Below are 19,229 nucleotides of genomic sequence, written 5' to 3'. Positions count from 1 at the left end.
AGAAGAAGGGAAGAACCAACAGCCTCCAGTGCGCAGGCCAAATAAGAGAAAGGACTTGGCAAAGTGGCAGTCATCGGTGGTGGTGACAAGCAGCTTCGGGCTGGAGTGGGTGTTGTGAGGAGAAAGGCTGGTGAAGTGAGTTCAACACAGCCTGAAAGGAAACAGCAGTAGTGGGTACAGACTACAGCTGTGAGGGGCTTTGTTGCAGAGGGGGCAGGTATCTGCTGTGACAGATGGAGGGGGAAGTCGGGTCAAGAGAGGGATAAATAGTGGCAGGTTTCTAGACCAGTAGGACCCCTCTAGGCAAGAGGGGAAATGGAGGCAGGTCGGTGGCAGGTTAGAGAGTGGTCTGGGAAAAGGTCCAGGAGGTAGAAGATGCAACAGGGGGGCAAGGACAGAAGTGGGCCTCAGACAGGAGCTTAGACAGAACTCAAGGGAAGGGAGAGTAGAGGGAGGCAGCAAGAAGGTGGCTGCAGGATGGAAACTGCTGTGTGGATGCCGGTTCAACCCTCAATGGTTGGGTGACCTCGGTCAGATAACTCCTACTCCTGAAATGTCAGTTCCCTCCAACTGCCAGTTATAGCAGCTGCCGCTCAGGGTCATTATAGGATTGAAGCAGATACGTGCCACGGTGCTGGATACACAGTGCCGCTCAGTAAAGTGAAGCCATTAACAATCCTAGGATCTCACTACCATCGCGAACCCCAGCATCAGCAAGTAGGGATGGGAGAACGTGTGCACGTGCCCTGACGCGTGCTGTGCAGGGCCGCTACTGGAGTCTCAGTAGGTGGCCTTTAGCACTGCCCACCTAGTCAAGGGCCCCTGCTGGCCTCCTGTCTTCCAGGACACACGGTGTGGAGAGGAAAGGTGGAAAAGAATGCCCTGGGAGCCTTCAGAGATGGTCAGATGCAAACATTGGGGAAAACTCCACACTCTCTCCTCTCCCAGGGAGAAGGAACAAAGGAGTTCGCGATAATGTTTAAAATAAGCACAGGATCTAAAAGGTACCCAGCACAGGCCAGGCCCTGTTTGAGCACCTAATGTACACAAACTCCCCTCCTCTGTACAACACTCCACTTCGAGAAGGGAACCAAGGCGCAGACAGGGAAGGCATGTAGCTGAGGATCGGACAACAGCCCCCAAAGGGCATGTGGCTCAAAGCCTGTGGAACTTCCTTTCCCTCTCCTCGTGGACAGTGCACTTGGTACCCCGTGGTGGGAGCCACTGAAGCTCTCCACTGCTCGTCCTGCTTTCTAGAAGTGGATCTGAATGTGGCTTCAGGGAGTTTTCCAACGCACAGTTAAGATGAATCCCCAATGGCTTAAGGCCCAAGAAGGACGAGGAACAGCCATTTGGACTAAAGCACAAAAATATGTACCAGATGATGGGGCACCCAGTTGGCTCAGTCAGTTAAGCATCCAACTTCAGCTCAGGTCAGGATCTCACAGTTCATGGGATCGAGCCCCGCGTCAGGGTCCATGGTGACAGTTCAGAGCCAGTTTCAGATCCTCTGTCCCCCTTTCTCTCTGCCCCTCTCCCACTTGAGCTCTCACTCTTAAACAAACTTAAAAACAAAAGAACACCTACCAGATGACCCAGTAATTCCACTAAAAGGGATATACCCAAGTGTGAAAGCAGGCTGTTATGGGCTGAATTTTGTATTGCCCCAGTTCCTGTCTTGAAGCCCTAACCCCCAGGGCCTCAGAATGTGACTATATGTGGAGATAGGGTCCGTAAAGAGGTGATTAAAGGGAGGTGGGAGGGTAGGCCCTAATCCAATCTGACTGGTGTCCTTCTAAGGAGAGGAAATTTGGACACAGAGAGAGACACCAGGGAGGTGCACACAGAGGAAAGGCCACATGGAGACAGAGTGAGAAGACGGCTACTTACAAGCCAAGAAGAGGGGGCTCAGGAGAAACCAACCCTACCAGAACCTTGACCTCGGACTTCTGGCCTCCAGAACTGTGAGACAATACATTTCTATTGTCTAAGCTACTCAGTTTGTGGTACTGTGTATGGCAAAAACTTGTAGGCCAATGTTCATAGCAGTATTATTCACAATAGCGTACTGCTGGAAATAATTCAAGCATCCACCAACATAAATGAATAAACAAAATGTGGTCTATCTATATAAAGGAATTCTATTCAGCTATGAAAAGGAATGAAATTTTTACATAGGCTAGAATATGGATAAGCCTTAAAACCAGTGTGTTTAATGAAATAAGCCAGTCACAGAAAAACAAATATTATAGGATTCCACTTACATGAGGTACGTAGAACAGGCAAATTAAGAAAGATAGAAAGCAGGTTAGTGATTGTCAGGGGCTGGGGGAGAAGGGAGATGAGAAGTGACTACTTAATGGGGTGGAGAAATGTTCTGGAACTAGACAGAAGTAGGGGTTGCACAACGTTGTGAATGTACTAAATGCCACTGAGCTGTATGCTTGAAGATGGCTAATTCTGTTATATGAATTTTGCCTCATTTATATAAAAAAAAACATACCTACACTAAAAAAAATTCTAAAAACCAGAGTGCCCTACCAAAAAACATACAATGCTGAGGGGCCCATCGTCTTCCATTATGGTGACCCGGGTCAGACACAGAGAACCCACACGTGTGTACATGTGTGTGTGTGTAGATGTGTGGTGTGTGTGATACGCACATGCATGGGAAAGAACAGTCAAGCACATACCTCACTGTCTCAACTTACCAGGGCAAACCTATGTCCGAAGCTTATCCACTCCTTTTCTATGAGAGCCTCGAAGCCTTTAATGGTGCGGTAATAACTGTCCAACATCAGCATAGCCAGAGAGGTCAGCTGGGCTGTTCGGTCCCAACCATCGCTGCAATGCACCACCACCGAAGTTTTCCCAGATTCTATCTTATCAGCAATTCTTACTGCCCCAGCAAGAAGCATCTTCAGAAAAGAAGGCACATTAGAGCAGGCTACATTTAATTTCTAGGACAGCATTTAATTTCCAGGACTGTGAAGAATGCTGGAAGTTCAGGTCAATAAACCAAACAATGCAATCAACTGAGGATCACTCGGAAACAGTAACATTGGGGGTGGGGAACACCTTACATGAAGAAAAATGACAGCAGTAAATACAGTCCTTTTTTAAAGGGCCACAAAGGTCTTTAAAAACCTGATCTGAGGCAAGCATTATCCCTTTTTATGTCACAGAAGCCCTCCAACAAAGACCACCGTCTGGATACTGCCCGTGGAAACTGTGACAGCAAAGATGTGCTTATTTCCAGTGTTGAGAAACCACGTGGATGACCAGATTTATGGCAGGTACAGAGAGAAATCTTAACCAGAAAGCATGTAAAGGACCAGCCCGCTTTACCCTTATATACTCCAGCCAGTGCGTCCCATCCACGTTGGAGAGCCACCGTGCCTCATCGATCGAGGGGTACACGATCTCTTTCAGTTTACGCAGGGACTCTCTCATCACGTGAATGTTGTGGATCTCCAAGAACACGAGCTCCGCATTGGGGTAAGCACTTTCACTTTCGTATCCTCCACCCTTGGCCTGTGAAAAACAAAAGATACATCACTTCATCTGAGTTCCCAGTTCTAGTCTTTCTAGTGCTATCACACGGAGAGCACTAAAGAAGCGACAGACTCATCTCTTTGTAATCAGCCTCCCAATCCTCGCGGGACTTTCCCTTGGCTGCTGGAACACAGTACCCCAAACTACGGGGCTTAACACAACAGAAATGTCCTCTCACGGTTTGGAGCCCAAATCAAGGTTCTGGCAGGGCTGTGCTCCCTCAGAACCCTCTTGGGGCAGAGTCTTTGCATCTTCCAGGTTCTGGTTGCCCCAGGTGTTCTGGTTTATAGACAATCACTCGAATCTCTGCCTCATCGTCCCATGGCATTCCCCTTGGGTCTGTCTCTCCTCTTCTACTAAGGACCCCCACTCAGACTGGATTAGGACCCACCTGTGAATGAGGCCACATTCACAGGTACCAGGAGTTAGGGCCTCAGCATATTTTTTTATGGAGACACGATTCAACCCATAACAATCGTCCATCACCCATCATCAGTTTCTAAGCCATTAACAACTGGATCCTACTCTAGGTAAGTTAGATTTTTAAGGGTTCTCTTAGTGCTATCTGTCTGAACAGAGGAAGGTTGTACTACCGCAACATTTCCGTATAATCAAACTATTTGTAAATCTCAAAACAGGGAAGTCTACGCCACTGAAAGGAGAATGCAAATGAAACAAAAGTGGGGGATATGGCTGGCTCTTTGGTAATCTCCTAACAAAATCTGGCCTATAGTTAGCTTATATTCAACATTCAAAATCCATCCATGATGGGAATGTCGAGATATTGAAACCTTAATATATTGCCGGTGGGAATTAAAACCGTGCAGTCTCTGTGGGAAAAAGTTTGGTGGCTCCTCAAATTTAAACACAGAATTACCACGTAACCCAGCGGTTCCACTCCCAACAAAAACCTGTACATGAAACACCACAGCGGCGTTATTCACCATAGCCAAAAACTGGAAGCAAGCCAAATGTGCATCAGTGGATGAATGGATCAACAAAAGGTGGTCTCTGCGTACCATGGAACATCACACAGCGACACAGAGGAATGAAGTACCTTAAAAACATTACACTGACTGAAAGAATCCGGGCCCCAAAGACCACATATTGTAGGATTCCATTTATATGAAAGGTCTAAAACAAGGAAATCTATACAGACAGGAAGTCAATACGCAGTTGACAGGGGCTGGGGGGAGGGGAGAATGGGCAGCAGCTGCCAGTGGGCACAGGGTTTCTATTCGGGTCTATGAAAGCATTCTGGGGTTAGACAGTGGGGACTGTCACACAAAACTGTGACTATTATCAGAAGTCATTGAATTGTGAACTCTGGAATGGTTAAAATAGCCTGAGTAACAGCATAGGAACTTTATCTCCGAAACACATTATAAGTGCATCTGTGAACCCAAAGACCACATTCTTCAGTTAGGCTCCAACCACCATCTGAGCAGGTATTACGCCTGGCCTGGAGCGAAATGCTGGGGTGACAATTATGAACAAGCAGAGACCCTGGTCCTCCAGGCACTCAAAATCCGGCAGGGTACGCAGGTGAGGAGAGGGCACATGCAGCACAGGGGGGCAAGTCCTTTGCTGCAGGAGAGCACAGGGTACACTGGGCATGCACGGCCAGGCCCGGGAGGCTCCCAGGGGGACAGAAGAAAACACAAGTCAGGAAAGCTTTGCCGTGTGGAGGAAGGTCAAGAATACACAGGGCAGAGGGGCTATGGTGTGTGGATGCCCAGAGATGGGGGAGGACACGGCTTCCTGAGATGCAGGCAAGTTCAGCTGAGAGGACCCCACGGCAGTGGTGAGAGCAGTGTGAGATGCGGCCCAGGGCCGGATGGCGTTGGCAAGGGGAGGGCCAAACTGCACACAAGTGTGGGGAGGGTACCACCAGACTTGCACTGTGGAGTCCACACTGACTGCGCTGGGTGGAAGGGCCTGGAGGAGGCTGGGACCCCCACAGGTAGACCAGCTCAGAGATGGGCACTCATGTGGCTGAGAGAATCCCGGTGCAAGCAGCAGGGCAGACAGATGCACCCGACTGGAGATATTTAGGGGGCAACAGAAGTAAGTAGGACATGAGGAGGCCGGGACACCGATGGCTCCAGGCTGGGTGACCCAAGAGTTGGTGGAACCATTTCCTGAGATACAGACTATTACAGAACAGATCAAGCATTCAGCTGTGCGTGTAGTGAGCGTAAGATGCCTGGGAGAAATGTAAGTATAAGAGTCTGTGGGCAGCAGGTCTGGAGCTCAGAAGACAGGTCTGAGCTGTGGCCAGCAATTCAAAGTCACGGGCATTTGCAGGATACTGGAGGACAGGGGACTGGCATGTTTAAGGACATGCATCCAAGGACAGAGTGTAAGTGAAGACAGAAGCATAGGCCAGAAGCCTGAAGAAGGCCAACATTTAAGGCACATAAAACAAAAGGGATGGAGAAGAGCAGCCAGAGACCGGAGGAAAAAGAAAAAGAGAACAAGTACTGAACTATGTCAAAAAGTTGAGAAGGCAATGAAAATAAGAGCTGGAAAATATGCACTGGATTTCGTGATGAGGAAGTACTGGGTGAGCACAGAGACGGGATGAGCTAGTCTCACGGCGTGAGGGGCAAGTGAGCGATGGGGCAGCAAGAAAACCCCTCCGAGAGGTCCATGTGTAAAGGGCAAGAAAATGGCAGTGCCAGCTGGAAGGGGACAGTGACAGTGGTTGGAGAGAGAGCTTATCTGTGTAGATGGGAAAGGCTTCATGGCAAGGAGGGCAGAGAGGAAGGCACCCCTCCACCATTACAGGAGGCTTCCATGGTTGGCAGTACAAGGTAGTTTCTGGATACGGTGGCAGGAGGGGAGAGTGGTCCTGAGGGTTGGTTTGTCCTCTGTGCAGAAGGGCGAGGTTAGGGGGCGCCTGGGTGGCTCAGTCAGTTAAGCGTCCGACTTCGGCTCAGGTCATGATCTCGCAGTTCGTGTGTTTGAGCCCTGGGTCGAACTGTCTGTGCGGACAGCTCAGAGCCTGGAGCCTCCTTTCAGGGTCTGCGTCTCCCTCTCTCTCTGCCCCTCCCCCGCTCACCCTCTGTCTCTCTCAAAAATAAATAAAAATGTTAAAAAATTAAAAAAAAAAAAAAAGAAGAGCAAGGTTAGCTGCCGAGGATGAATGGGGTGGGGCAGGGTCATATATTACAAAACAGTCAAAAAGGGTGGTCTCTGGAGAGCCTAGGGGATCGGGAGGAGGGACCTCCAAGCACCACCGAGGGCCTCAGAGGCTGGAGAATTCCAGCGTGAATCTGGAGTGGTTCCAACCTGCACATTGTGAGCCTCTGTTCTCACGGCACTTTCGGCAGTCTGGGGTGCCGGCAGGACAAAGACGGGCAGGAGAACTGAACTGGGCCGGGTGGGGTGCCAAAGGGCTAGTGGGCCAAAGGTGTTGGCCGGAGGACAGTAGGCAGGACAGCCTAAGGAGGCCAGGGCTGAGAGGGAGCCAGGAGGCTCTAGGGACAGGCTGTGGAACTCAGAAGGCAGGACTGCAGGTGGCTGGCTGAAAGCCCAGACACGGACATGGGAGCAGGTGCTAAGTAGGAGATAAAGTTTGCAAGTGGCAAATGTGACTGGCAGGAAAAGAATTTCATATATTTGGATGCCAGCTATATACTTCAGGTTATTCCACAGAATTATAGGAGACGCTTTCGCTTCAAGGAAACACTTTGGAACACCCACTATGGACAAAGCAGTCTGGAGCACAGCCCTGCCTCCATGACATAATCATCTTTTCTTAAAAAAATAACCTAAGCATCCAATGAAAACACTGCTGATTAAGGTAGTAACAGCATAGAATGGAGGTTAAAGGCGCAGGCTTTGGCGGTAGGGGAAATGAGCTTATAATCCCAGCTCTGCCACCCAGATGGTTACAGGGTCCTCCTCATCTCTCTGCACCCGAACTTTCCCACCTGTGAAACCTTCAAAGCACCGCTATGCAAATTAAATGCCAATTAAATGAAGTAAAACCAGTTATAGTAATGCTAATCCACGCAAGGCTTAGTGCCTCCCGCCCCACAAGATTCTCAAGCACTACGATGTGATGACCTCACCGAGCACTTTCCATGTTCGTAGCCCTGCGCCAGGTGGAGGTACTGGACCCAGTCCCCGCCTGACAGAGCCCAGAGGCCTGGGGAGGCCACTCTGTGAGATGGTGTGCTGGGCTCAAGCTTATCCAGCACTTCAGCACGGAGGAAGCACGTGCTAAGGAGGACAACCAGAGAAGCTTTTTAAAGGCAATTTGTTGCCCAGAAACCGATTACTAAAGACACAAATAAGACAAATGAAAATCAGGAAATGGGCTTATGGAAGAAAACGGACGCAGAGAACAGGCATCTGGAGGTCTTGACATGGAAAGGGAGGGAGGCTGAGAAGGGGTCCCACCTGTACCCCAGAACAAACAGGGGGAGGGGTTTCAGAGCATTCTGGAAGACCAGACTTTGCTGACCAGACCTCCCTGTATAGGGCAAAGCAGGGTTCTGGGGAGAAGCCGGAGATGTTGGGACACTGTTACCCACCGGCCCCAAGGCCAAGCTGACAGCAGTGGCGGCAGCGTCATCCCCAGCCCTCAAGAGAAAGAGAAACACAAACACCCCTGGGGAGCAGCCAGGTGAAGGATGGACTCAAGTTTCTCTGATTTCAGACCAGCTGGCCCACACTTGGTGATGGCCTAGCAGGCCGTCAGCCCAACCGTCTGCCCATCCTCCTCAGCAGGGAGGGCTCCTGCCTGACAGACCGGAAGCCTCCTAGAGGGCAGGCAACTGCCAAAGGCCAAAGGCATGAAGTGGCAGGACAGGGTCCCCACACCCTGAGACTGCAGAGTCCACACATCTCTCTCCAGGTGTGGGCTGCGTATTTGCATCCCCCAAATCCATGCACTGAAGCCCTAATCCTCAAAATGATGGTGTGAGAAGGTGCGGCCTTTGGGAGGGGATCGGGTGGTGAGAGGGGAGCCCTCATGAAGGCATCAGTGCTCTTTTCAGAGACAGAAAAGAGAGTGCCTCTTTCTACTCTCGGCAGTGTGAAGACACAGCGAAAAGGTGGCTATCTACAAGTCAGGCAGATACTGAGTCTGCTATTACCGTGAGCTTGGACTTCCCAGAATCCAGGGCTGTGAGAGAAGAAATGTCTGTTCTTCATAGGCCACCCAGCCTACGATATTTTGTTGGAGCACTCTAAGCTAAGACTCCTCTCACTCCCAGTTCTCCTGCTGGACACTCCTCCTCTCCTGGCATCTAGGACGGGCCGCTCCCTCCCTCCTTGGGGTCTCCTCCCACCACTTGAAACACCCCTTCCTCCTTTAATCCATCTCCTGTCCTCCACAGATGGCTCGCACAACCTGGACTCCTTTGGTGGCCTCACCCCTGCCCGCCCCCAGCCTGTAACCACCACCTAGCATGCTACTGGGCCCCAACCCTAACGTTCAACCTGACCTTTCACTGAGCTCCACAGCATTCTCTTCCCCACACAGGCTCCGCAAATGCAACAGTTAAAACTAAATTCCTTCCCCCCATTTTCACTCTCTCAAGAAACAATCAGAATTCAAAACCCTTTGGTGACATCACAGTGGTTCCACAATGGAGTCTGGACTTTTGAAATTAACACACAACGTGACCTGTCATCGGATCCCCTACATGGCAACTATCCACTGAGAGATGAACCCAACCTGATCCACCCGACCCCTCGTTCCAGCCATGGAGCAGCTATTGTGTCCTAGCTGGGTTCTGGGGGTCCTCACAACAGTCCCTTCCCTGCCACCATGGACCCAACAGCCCAGCTGCTAGCTATGCACTGAGTGAGGAAGTGCTACCGTGCTCAGAGCTACAAAATGTGCCAGGTGCCACAGCGCAGGGGGAGCTCCGCTCATCTGGAAAGACCTCCCCGACGAAGTGACACTTGAGGTGTCATCTCAAGGATGGGGGAGTGCTTAACTGTGGGGGTGAAGGCTCTGAGGGGACACCGGGACCCGCTATGGGAACTGAAAGCAGCAGCACACAGGGGGGATGTGGCCCTGGGAGCCGTGGAGATAGCAAGGAAGGGCCGGGCTGGGGGAGGGCTTTCAAGGCCCCGTTCAGGAAGTAGATGTCACTGCCTCCACGCGCTGAGACTATGCGAGACACTGAGAGCCAGACACTGAGAAGATCACTCTGGCCATGATATGGACACCACACTGCAGGGAACCCCTACACAACACTCGCAAACCACATCTCGCAGCATATGAAGGAGATTGGACACCATGACCGAGGGGGATTGACTCCAGGAACGTAAGGGGGTTGTACGAGTTTCCTAGGGCTGCACCAACAAGGTACCACAAAGTAGGGGGCACAAAACAACACAGACTTATTCCCTCACACTTCCAGAGGCTAGAGGTCCGAGATCAACGTGTGTGGCAAGCTTGCTTCCCTCTGGAGGCTCTGAGGGACACTGTTGCACACCTTGCTCCGGGCTTTTGGTGGCAATGCTTGGTGCCACTCGGCATGCAGCTGCGGTGCTCCCATCTCTGTTCGGTCATCACATGGCCACCTTCCCTGTCTGTGTCTGTCTCTATGTGGCCTTCTTACAAGGATGCCAGTCAGTGGATTTAGGCACCCCCCTCCTCCAGTATGACCTCATCTTCACTAATTGCATATACAAAGACCTTATTTCCAAATAAGGTCACATTCGGAGGTTCCAAATGAACATGAACTTTTGGGTGACACTATTCAACCCACTACAATGGTCAATATACAAAAGCCAGTCGGCGTAATACACCAGAGTACTAAAATGAAGGAAAAAAAAAAACACACTATCATCTCGATACAGGAAAGGCCTTTGAAAATCCAATACCTTTCGTGATAAAACCACTCAAACAACTAACAACAGAAAGGAAGTTCCTTAACCCAGTGAAGGGCATGTTGAAAAACCCACAGCTGATATACCCAATGGTGAAAGACTGAAAGCTTTCCCCCTAAGATGAGGAACAAGACAAGGCTGACTACGTGCACCCCTTCTATCCAACATGGTACTAGATAGAGGTTCTTGCCGGGAAATTAGGCACGAAGAAGAAATAAAAGGCATCCAGATCGGAAAGGAAGTAAAGCATCTCTGCTTGCAGGTGACATGATATTACATGCAGAAGAGTTAACCAGGACCTAGACAGATAAATGCCCTTGCTCACTTCTGAGACACCACACCACTACAGTTAAAATCGTCGTAGACATGCGGTTTGCTGTCCTGCTTCCGTGTCTTCCACGTGACATCACACACAGCGGGCCACCCTTGCTCTCTTGGATGTTTAGAAGATTGCCTCTGTGAGTACAGAGTTTCTCGGCCTTCTCGTTGCGCTGGGATAGTGCTGCGACATCACAGACAGGTGGAAAGATGGACAGGGTTAATGATGCACCAGTTAAGGGAGCATGGGGAGCTAATTAGGAATGACCCCCTGTGGGAGGCTGAAAAACACTCCCTCCCACCCCCGGATTATCTACATCAAATCCTGGGTAATTGTGAACGTGACCTCTTTTAGAAAAAGGGTCTTTGACTCATAAAGTCAAGGATCTTGAGATGAAGAGACCATCTGGATTATCTTGGGCGAACCCTAAAAGCCATCAAAGGTACCCTCAGAAGAGAGAGGGGGGAAGACACAGACACGTGGATGAGAAGCCCCTGTAGAGAGCCGAGGGAGAGATGGATGCACTGTGGCTACACACACAGAGCAACCTCCAGGGGCTGGAAGGGGCAAGGAACAGAGTGTCCCCTGAAGCCCTTAAGAGGGATCACAGCCCCGACAGATTGCAGACTTCTGTCCTCTTGGACTGTGAGAGAAGAAACTTGTGTTGTTGTAAGCCACCCAGTTGTTTGTGCTAATTTGCACAGGGCCGCAGGCAACTCCTCTCCTGCCCATCTCCTTCCCCAGCCTGTTCCTCTGCCAGTCTTGTCCATATCCATAACTGGCACCACCAGTCATCCACCCCCCCCCCCGGCCACACAACTGGGGTGGCAAGCTCATGGGCATCACGTACTGTGGCCGCTACACACATCGTTCTCAGTTTTCATGCTTACACACCCTATGCCACTCACTACGTCTCCCATCTTGCAGAAGACGCGCCTGGGGCTTACAGCGAGGTCAGAAACCTGGCCAGGATGCAAAGGCACCAAGGGCAGAGCCTGGAGGAAAAGCCAAGCAGAATGGATTGGGAAGCCAAGGGTTCTCATGGCCCCACCTCTCAGGCCAATTTGGACACACTGAAGCCATTACCTGGGGGATGGCTGAGCAAAGATGTCAACCAGGCAAGTGGATGGAAATGCTGTCACGACTTCAGGAGGGATCAGGGTGAGATGGAAATCCGGGTGTCAAATTCAACATACAGAGGGTGTCTGGAGTCACGGCATTGGAGAAAATGGCCCCAGGGAGATGGTGAAAAGTAGAAAAGAGGAGCCCATATGGAGTTCAGGAAGCACCACCATTTGGAGGTTGGGAACGGGGGGAGGGGCTAGTGAAGGAGACTGGGCAGGCCAGGCTGGAGAGAGATCTGAGGGCCGAGATGTCACGAAGGCCAAGCAGACATAGCATTTTACTCTGAGGTCAGGAATGGGGATGGCTAACATGAACCCAAATGCTCTCTCTGGGACAGGCCCTGTCCCAGGCCGTTTAGAGGACCTCCTTCACGTTGACTCCAGGAAGTAGGCGTACCACCAGTCTCATTTTAGAGACGAGGCAATTGTGGTCTAGAGGGATAAAGTCGCTGCCAGGGTCATGAAGCAAATAACCGTGCTCCTTTGACCCTCCCTCAGAGCACGCTTTATGTTCTCCATGCCACATTGGATGCCACTTGGCACACTACGTGATTGCTTGCTCAGCGTCTCTCCCCAGTGCCTAGCAAGCCCTGACACACAGCAGGCACCCAAGGACTGAGGGAAAATGCCATGTCCGATGCCCTGTTTGACCTACAAAGGAGAAGGTAATGGCTTCTCTCAAGAGTGAGCAGAGGAGGCATGATGTAGGGGTTTTGGAGATCATGGTCAATGACAGAATAATCACCGTAGCAAGAACCGGCACAGACTGCCAAGAGAAAGACACTCCCAAGCACTGCTGAGGGGACACAGGCTGGGCATGGGGTTGGTGACCACACCCTCAGACCTCTTCCTTTGTGCCAGTCTCATGAGCGATGTGCTCTGCAACACTGTTAGATAGGGACCCGCGCCCGTCTCTTCTTACCTACCACAAAAGCTACTCAAATGCTTCCTACTCCGTGAAGCCTTGTCCAACTTCACAAGCAGGGCTAGCCAGGCCCTCTCCTGGCCCCCCTGCATGTTGAGCTGACACCTCCTATGATACAGCACCTCGCCTGGTCCACCTTCGTATTCCCCAGCACCTGGCCCTAGTAGGTGCTCATTACACGTCTGTTACCCAAGCGTCATTTCACAAGTAAGCATGAGACGGTAAGGCTGTCGCCACCTTCCGGATCCCTGAAAGCACTTACAGAGAGGGCCAAATCCTCTGACTGCCAGATGCACACCTGCAGTAACACACTGTTAGAAAGTCATTCTTGGGCAACAGAAATGATGTGGTTGAGAGCCTTCCCTACTTGGAGGCCAGGTGCTGGAGGCGTGGTCTCATAGCTGTGCCTGGGTATGAAGGATCCTGCCCCCTTTGGCTGGTGGGGATCAAATGGCAGCTGTGTGCAGATGCCACTGCCGCATATGATTTACGGAAACTTTGTGTATTTGCCCGGTTGTACACAGGTGACCGTGTTCTAACAGAGACCACATATGTCACACGTTAAAGGGACTTCCAACGGCCTCACCATCATTTCACTAAAACTTGATTCTTTAGGTGGTAATTCACTTTCTGGGTCTTTGCTGACCTAGTGGAGCAGACAGGATTGTGGAGAAGCCATGGATTGTGGAGAAGCCATGGATTGTGGAGAAGCCATGAAAGAGACCCCACATGTAGGCCCACAGGCCACATAGCAGGGACGAACAGCAATGGGCTCCTCCGATGGAGCCCACCTTCAGGTGGGGAGGAACTCAGCAGTCTAACTGAACCGCAAAACAATCTATGGCCACTGCATTAAGAAAAGATCCGCCGTTTCTGCAACTTTGTTGAGAGTGTACCTTGTTGGTATCAGCGACGCTGTTTTGTCGGGCATCGAAGATGATAAGTTTGTGAGACTGTGCATTAGCATCCATTATTGTTTGCAAGTATTTTTCATCTTCTTTGCAGCGTTTATCATTGGGACCCACAAGTGGCTGGCTGCAACGGGTAATCGTTGCCTGACTTTCTGGATGAATCCATGATAACACCTGGTGTTTATAAGCAACAAACATTAGTACAGTTCCCCTGATCACCCTGATTCCCCTGTCCCCTGATCACCATGCCTTAAAAATAAGTTCTCTCTTCAAGCACAGCTTCTTCTGTGTACTTTTCTCAAACATGATGGGTAAAACCAAGCACAGCATGATAGTGGCCATGGAACTCACTGTTTTTGAGTCAGGTTGGAAGGAGTCTGACTCGATAAGCTCCAAAAATCCCCATCCACCACTAAAATTGTATTGTACGAGAAACAAACTAAGTCAAACTATAACTAATGTCAAGCCCCACTCCTATTTGAATGATTAGTTTTATTTTGTCTCCTAATTTAAAAACATCTTTGTATCTTAACCATCACATATGTGGCAGGATGAGGGCAAAGTGAAGACGGTCCCTTACAGGATCTGAAACTATGCCCCCAAACCTCCCATTTTCCTTAAGCAGCCAAGAGACTCGAGATTATACCCGACCACAAATGCGAAGTTCAAAAACGTTCACTCCCTCCTTGATTATGGTGAGAGGGTCACGGGTGTATACATATGTTCGATCTCATCAAGCTGTACATGTGCAGGTTTTTGTGTATCAATTATACCTCGATAAAACTGGTTAAAACAATTCACCCCCTGCTGGCTCCTATGTCTGCTTTTGTAATCATGTCCCTGTCGTGCAGCTATAGTATTCCACTTAGCATCTAAGAAAGCGTATTTGCTCTAAGAGGACTCATGGAAACCAGAGATGCACATACTGTCAACGCAAGAGCACGCTTTCTTGCCACTCCTTCCTCATTTGCAGCTGCCTTTTGAGGTTTTTCAGCCGAGTTTTCCACTTTCTATTTTGTTCACTAGAGTTTTTCTGTCTTGTTCCTTCCATGTTAGATCTCATACAGCGTGTGTTTGTGCCTGAGTGATGATGTTTATCACTTACGGGGACTCTGCCTTTTGCTCGAAAGGCCGCCACTTTTGAAAGGTCATCATCTTTTACACTAGTTGGCACCACAATGACAGCAGGATAGGTGTCGCAGAGCTCATAGCTACTGTTCACTTTGGATATTTTCCAGCTCTCATTTGGCAAGCCCTGCAGCACGTTAGAGAAGGTGGGGGAGGGGAGGAGCAAACTTTTATACTTTCAAAAAGTACTAGGCATGAACCACATCCATTTCTTATTTTCCCCTAAAATCCATTTATAATTTGTTGTTCATTGCTACTTAAAAGTTTAAATATATATTTATCTAACATAATCCACTTCTTACCCATGTCTAAAAATGTAATGAAACAGAAGAATTTCTAAACATATTTTAAAATGGAAATTATATACTAGAATCGAATCCCATATATATATTTCTTGTTGTGTTTTCTTTTTCTTAAAAGTCTATTTATGTATTTTGAGAGAGACAGAGACAGCATGAGCAGGGGAGGAGAAAAGAGAGAGGGAGAGAGAGAATCCCCAATGTGGGGCTCAAACTCACGAAACCGTGAGATCATGACTGAGCTGAAACCAGGGGTTGGACACTCAACCAAGTGAACCACCCAGGTGCCCCTCTTGTTGTGTTTTCTATATAGAATGAGGATGGTGTTGCCTTTGAAAAACCCATGAAAGTTGTTTAGGAAACAACATGTACATGAACATGTACAGAAACTTTTTATAAACATCTATAAAATAAGTAATGTAAACTACCATACCAAATATACAGTGGAGGGAAAGATTAAATGTCATGCAAACAGTCTCTTATAAGAACATCTTGAAACTGACAATGCACTGAAAACTACATAGGTATAGGAACACCACAGCATACTGATGTAGTCAGGCCACACACATCATCTAATTTAAGCCATTGGTTTGATCCTTACTCAACTCATCACCAGAGTATCTAATAAAACCCACCCCAGCCAATTTGCTTTGTAAACCCCTGTGCTTGTACTCCACTTGGCCTCTGGAAAAAGGACGAAGAGCAGTGTAACGAAAGGTGTGGCATCGGGAGAATGAAGAGCCTACAGGCTAAGGGAGTCACATGCACAACCTGTTTCAAATGGTTTCTTCACCGCTACATTCCTAACCTCTGAGAAAAGGAAAAAAAAAAAGCTCCACCCACTATTTTCGGTTCGATAAGCATCATACTTTACCTGTCTCTTATATTCAGATACAGGATCATAAACTTTCCATCCGTTTATCGGAAATTTTTCTTTGTAGTTGAATGCAAAGAGAGTCTGGATACAAAAAATACAAAATATACATGTTGATATTTCTCTGCTATATCATATACCCAATACTAAAGCTCTTCATTCAGCTCATAGCTGAATAGATTAAGATTTCTACTTTAACCTATAAATTTTGAAGCAACAAGTTGGCAGTTTTCTTAATTGTTACACAGAACTGACAAATTTTAAATATCCTGGTATTAGTTACAAACAGAGAGAAATTAGATGAAAGAAACCTCTGAAAAAAAGGAAAAATTAAACATGACTTTTGGACACCCACCCCCCAAATGCATGCAAAAATGGTTTATTTGGGTGTACTTACCTGCCCATTGGAAAGAGGAAATGCGTGTTTGTTGAGGTTCTCAAATATCCCAAGTTTACTCTGTTCTTCCTGTTTATAAGCAAGTCGCAAGTTCCTCATATCCTATTAAACAATTAGCAAAACTCATTTATTCAATATTTATTGAGTATCTATGAGGCAGCCACAATGCTATAATGAGATTAATCACGTTAGATATTGCTTCTACTAACAAAAGCCAATGAACAGAAACACTCCCCACAAGATAAAAGCAACTCTGGAAACTGGAATAAACGGGGACATGTTGGGGAAATAACTCATCCAGAATGGAACCAAGAAGGTGGCTCATGCCTGGAAGATGTGCGACCGGGTCCTGTGCACTTACTGCTAAAGCTGTGCCCCAGAATCATCAGCTTTTAGCTGCCCAAAAAGTCGATTACAGATTTTACACCATCCATACACCAGAAATGCACCAGAGGTTTCTCTCTGTACTCATAGCAAGGACTCTGTATCACATAAAGACTATGTCCCTCGGTGCACTCCTTACAGAAATTATAATGCTGTTTCTCAAAATCACAGTTTCTTAAATGCCCCACCATGCAAGCTGCTGGCCGCGGGCCTGAATGCAAGCCCACAGGAACACTCCTAGTGATGTGGCTCCGACTTTTCCCCAAGACTGCTTTGAACAGGATCCCCTGACCTTTTTAAACCTATGCCATTGATTAAACACAAAAATCTCGGTCTTCTTTAACATTACATGTAATTCGAAGATAAATATGACCACAAAGAAATTACGAGCAAGAGCAATTTGGGAAGTGATGAGGTTATTGTCGCAATGTTACTTGTAACAGAGAAGAAGGGAAAGAACTAAAATGTCCCTCAACAGGGTCTGGCTAAATAACCTATAGTACTGCTAAGGGAATACTGAAGAGATGTTAAAAACCAGAAGCAGGGGCGCCTGGGTGGCTTGGTCGGTTGAACGTCCGACTTCGGCTCAGGTCATGATCTCACGGTCGGTGAGTTCGAGCCCCGCGTCGGGCTCTGTGCTGACAGCTCAGAGCCTGGAGCCTGCTTCAGATTCTGTGTCTCCCTCTCTCTTTGCCCCTTCCCTGTTCATGCTCTGTCTCTCTCTGTCTCAAAAATAAATAAAATGTTAAAAAAAAATTAAAAAAAACAAAACAAACCAGAAGCAGTTCTTTCTGTACTGATGTTGAGGGCTTCCAAGATACATTGTTAAGGGGGAAAAGAAAGGGACAGAACGGTCCATGTAATATTCTACCATCTACATTTGTAAAGACCATACATACATGCTTGTGCACCCAGGATGTGCAGGGAAGTTGGAAACAGCGGGTACCTGCACGAGTGGAACAAGGTGGCTGGGGGTGGGGTGGACAGAGACTTACTCTTTCCTACACACACCTTTGGTACCTTTTGAATTGTGTACCACTTGTTAAAAAGAAACAAACCCTACATCTTGCAATGCTCCCCGGCATGAGCTGAGAGGGCTGGGAGCGTGGCCCTAGGGCTGGGAGCGTGGCCCTAGTAATACTAGGCTGGAAAGCATTTTAAAGCAGCTATTAGCAAATGCTCACCACAGCCATGAAAACATCTTTAAACAGCCACAAGGCACCTGCCTAAACAATGTAACTTCCTGGTGTGCCCTCCCGCCAAGCTCCTCCCGCTACAGACGTGGTAGCTCATTGAGCTCTCTTGCTATTTAGGATTGCTGAGAGAGAAAAGCATTCTCAGCAAAGGAAAGAACACATGGCAAAGGAAAGAACAAGTGCGAAGATTCCAAAGGGGGGGGGGGGGCAAGGTGGACGTGAGCAGCTAAAGGAACCGGGATGGCAAGAAGGAGGGTAGGGTGGTTGGAGAGGACACTGCAGACGGCAGTCATCCAGCTCAGACACGCGGGCTTTGGGTAAATTTTCCCTCTAGCCTAAGGATGATGGCAAACTACTGGGGAGTTCTAAGAAGGGAAATGTCATGTTCCCAAAATGCAGGATCAAATCATCGCTCTGCTTTAAGTTGCACAACTGTTTCACACATCTCCTCATGTGGAACCCCGGCCTGTTCTAGAAGGGCAAATGCAATTTGGCACAGGACAGCACGGCCATGTAGTGTCCATAGGGAGTCTAGTGTGCCAGCAGATTCATGATCTGCAAGAGTAAAGGATTCTTTGAAAAAGTGGGTTCAACTGCACTCTGGGGCCAACCGGAGGGAGCTATCTTCAGAGACGTGATCGCAGCAAACAGATGGGCAGGAATGCAAACCCCGACTGTTGGAAGGGACCTTGGCAATGCTGCACAGGCTCTTTCCCAGTACTTTAGGTAGGGGCGTTAATAACGTGTGCCCCATGAGGTAAAGTATTAGGGAATAAAATATACCAGTTAAAGTGTTTCTTAAATGACCGGTCATCATTAAAGTAATCACACACATTTCTACTTAACCCAATGGAGAAAGGGTAGCAAACCAAACATAAGCATGGCTCAGGTGTAAGTGCTGACACTGTGTTTAATCACAGAATTTATGGAATACTCCTGTTCCTTCAGGAAATCTTTGACCATCCTCCGTTTTGAAGGGTAGTGTTAAAACAACAAACTGAAAAAACAGTATTGATCTCTGCTTTTCACTTGGTTTCTCTGAAATGTAACAAATAACACTAGCGGTTACAGGACCGCATTTATCAGAACACTTCAACAGAAAAGAAGAGGTTTACTTAGACTGCTTACATAGTGGTAAGAATTAGCCGATACAAGTTGTGAAGAGGCCCCTGTCCAGAAAACACTGGAGTTACTAACAGTAGCAGTTAGTCTCACTGCCCAAAGACCGTGAAGAATGCATCAGAAAAAGCTCCAAGCTG

General features: G+C 48.4%; 1 protein-coding gene across 9 annotated transcripts in view; it reads right to left on the bottom strand.

The window, feature by feature from the left end:
• The window catches only part of MTMR1 (myotubularin related protein 1), a 64,181-nt gene that overhangs the window by 19,403 nt on the left and 25,549 nt on the right, over positions 1-19,229 (bottom strand). For all 9 annotated transcript variants that reach the window (XM_023249240.2, XM_023249237.2, XM_023249233.2 and 6 more), the window contains 6 exons: positions 16,391-16,492; positions 15,994-16,077; positions 14,798-14,947; positions 13,678-13,866; positions 3,349-3,534; positions 2,712-2,918 (listed from right to left, as the gene is read on the bottom strand). In XM_023249240.2, coding sequence (XP_023105008.1) covers positions 2,712-2,918; positions 3,349-3,534; positions 13,678-13,866; positions 14,798-14,947; positions 15,994-16,077; positions 16,391-16,492 — 918 coding nt within the window. The remainder of the gene's footprint in view (positions 1-2,711; positions 2,919-3,348; positions 3,535-13,677; positions 13,867-14,797; positions 14,948-15,993; positions 16,078-16,390; positions 16,493-19,229) is intronic.

The sequence above is a fragment of the Felis catus genome, chromosome X (genome assembly GCF_018350175.1).
Source record: "Felis catus isolate Fca126 chromosome X, F.catus_Fca126_mat1.0, whole genome shotgun sequence".
In the NCBI taxonomy this organism is placed as follows: Eukaryota; Metazoa; Chordata; class Mammalia; order Carnivora; family Felidae; genus Felis; species Felis catus.
Note: the sequence above shows the minus strand (reverse complement) of the source record. Positions and strands in the feature narration are given on the sequence as shown.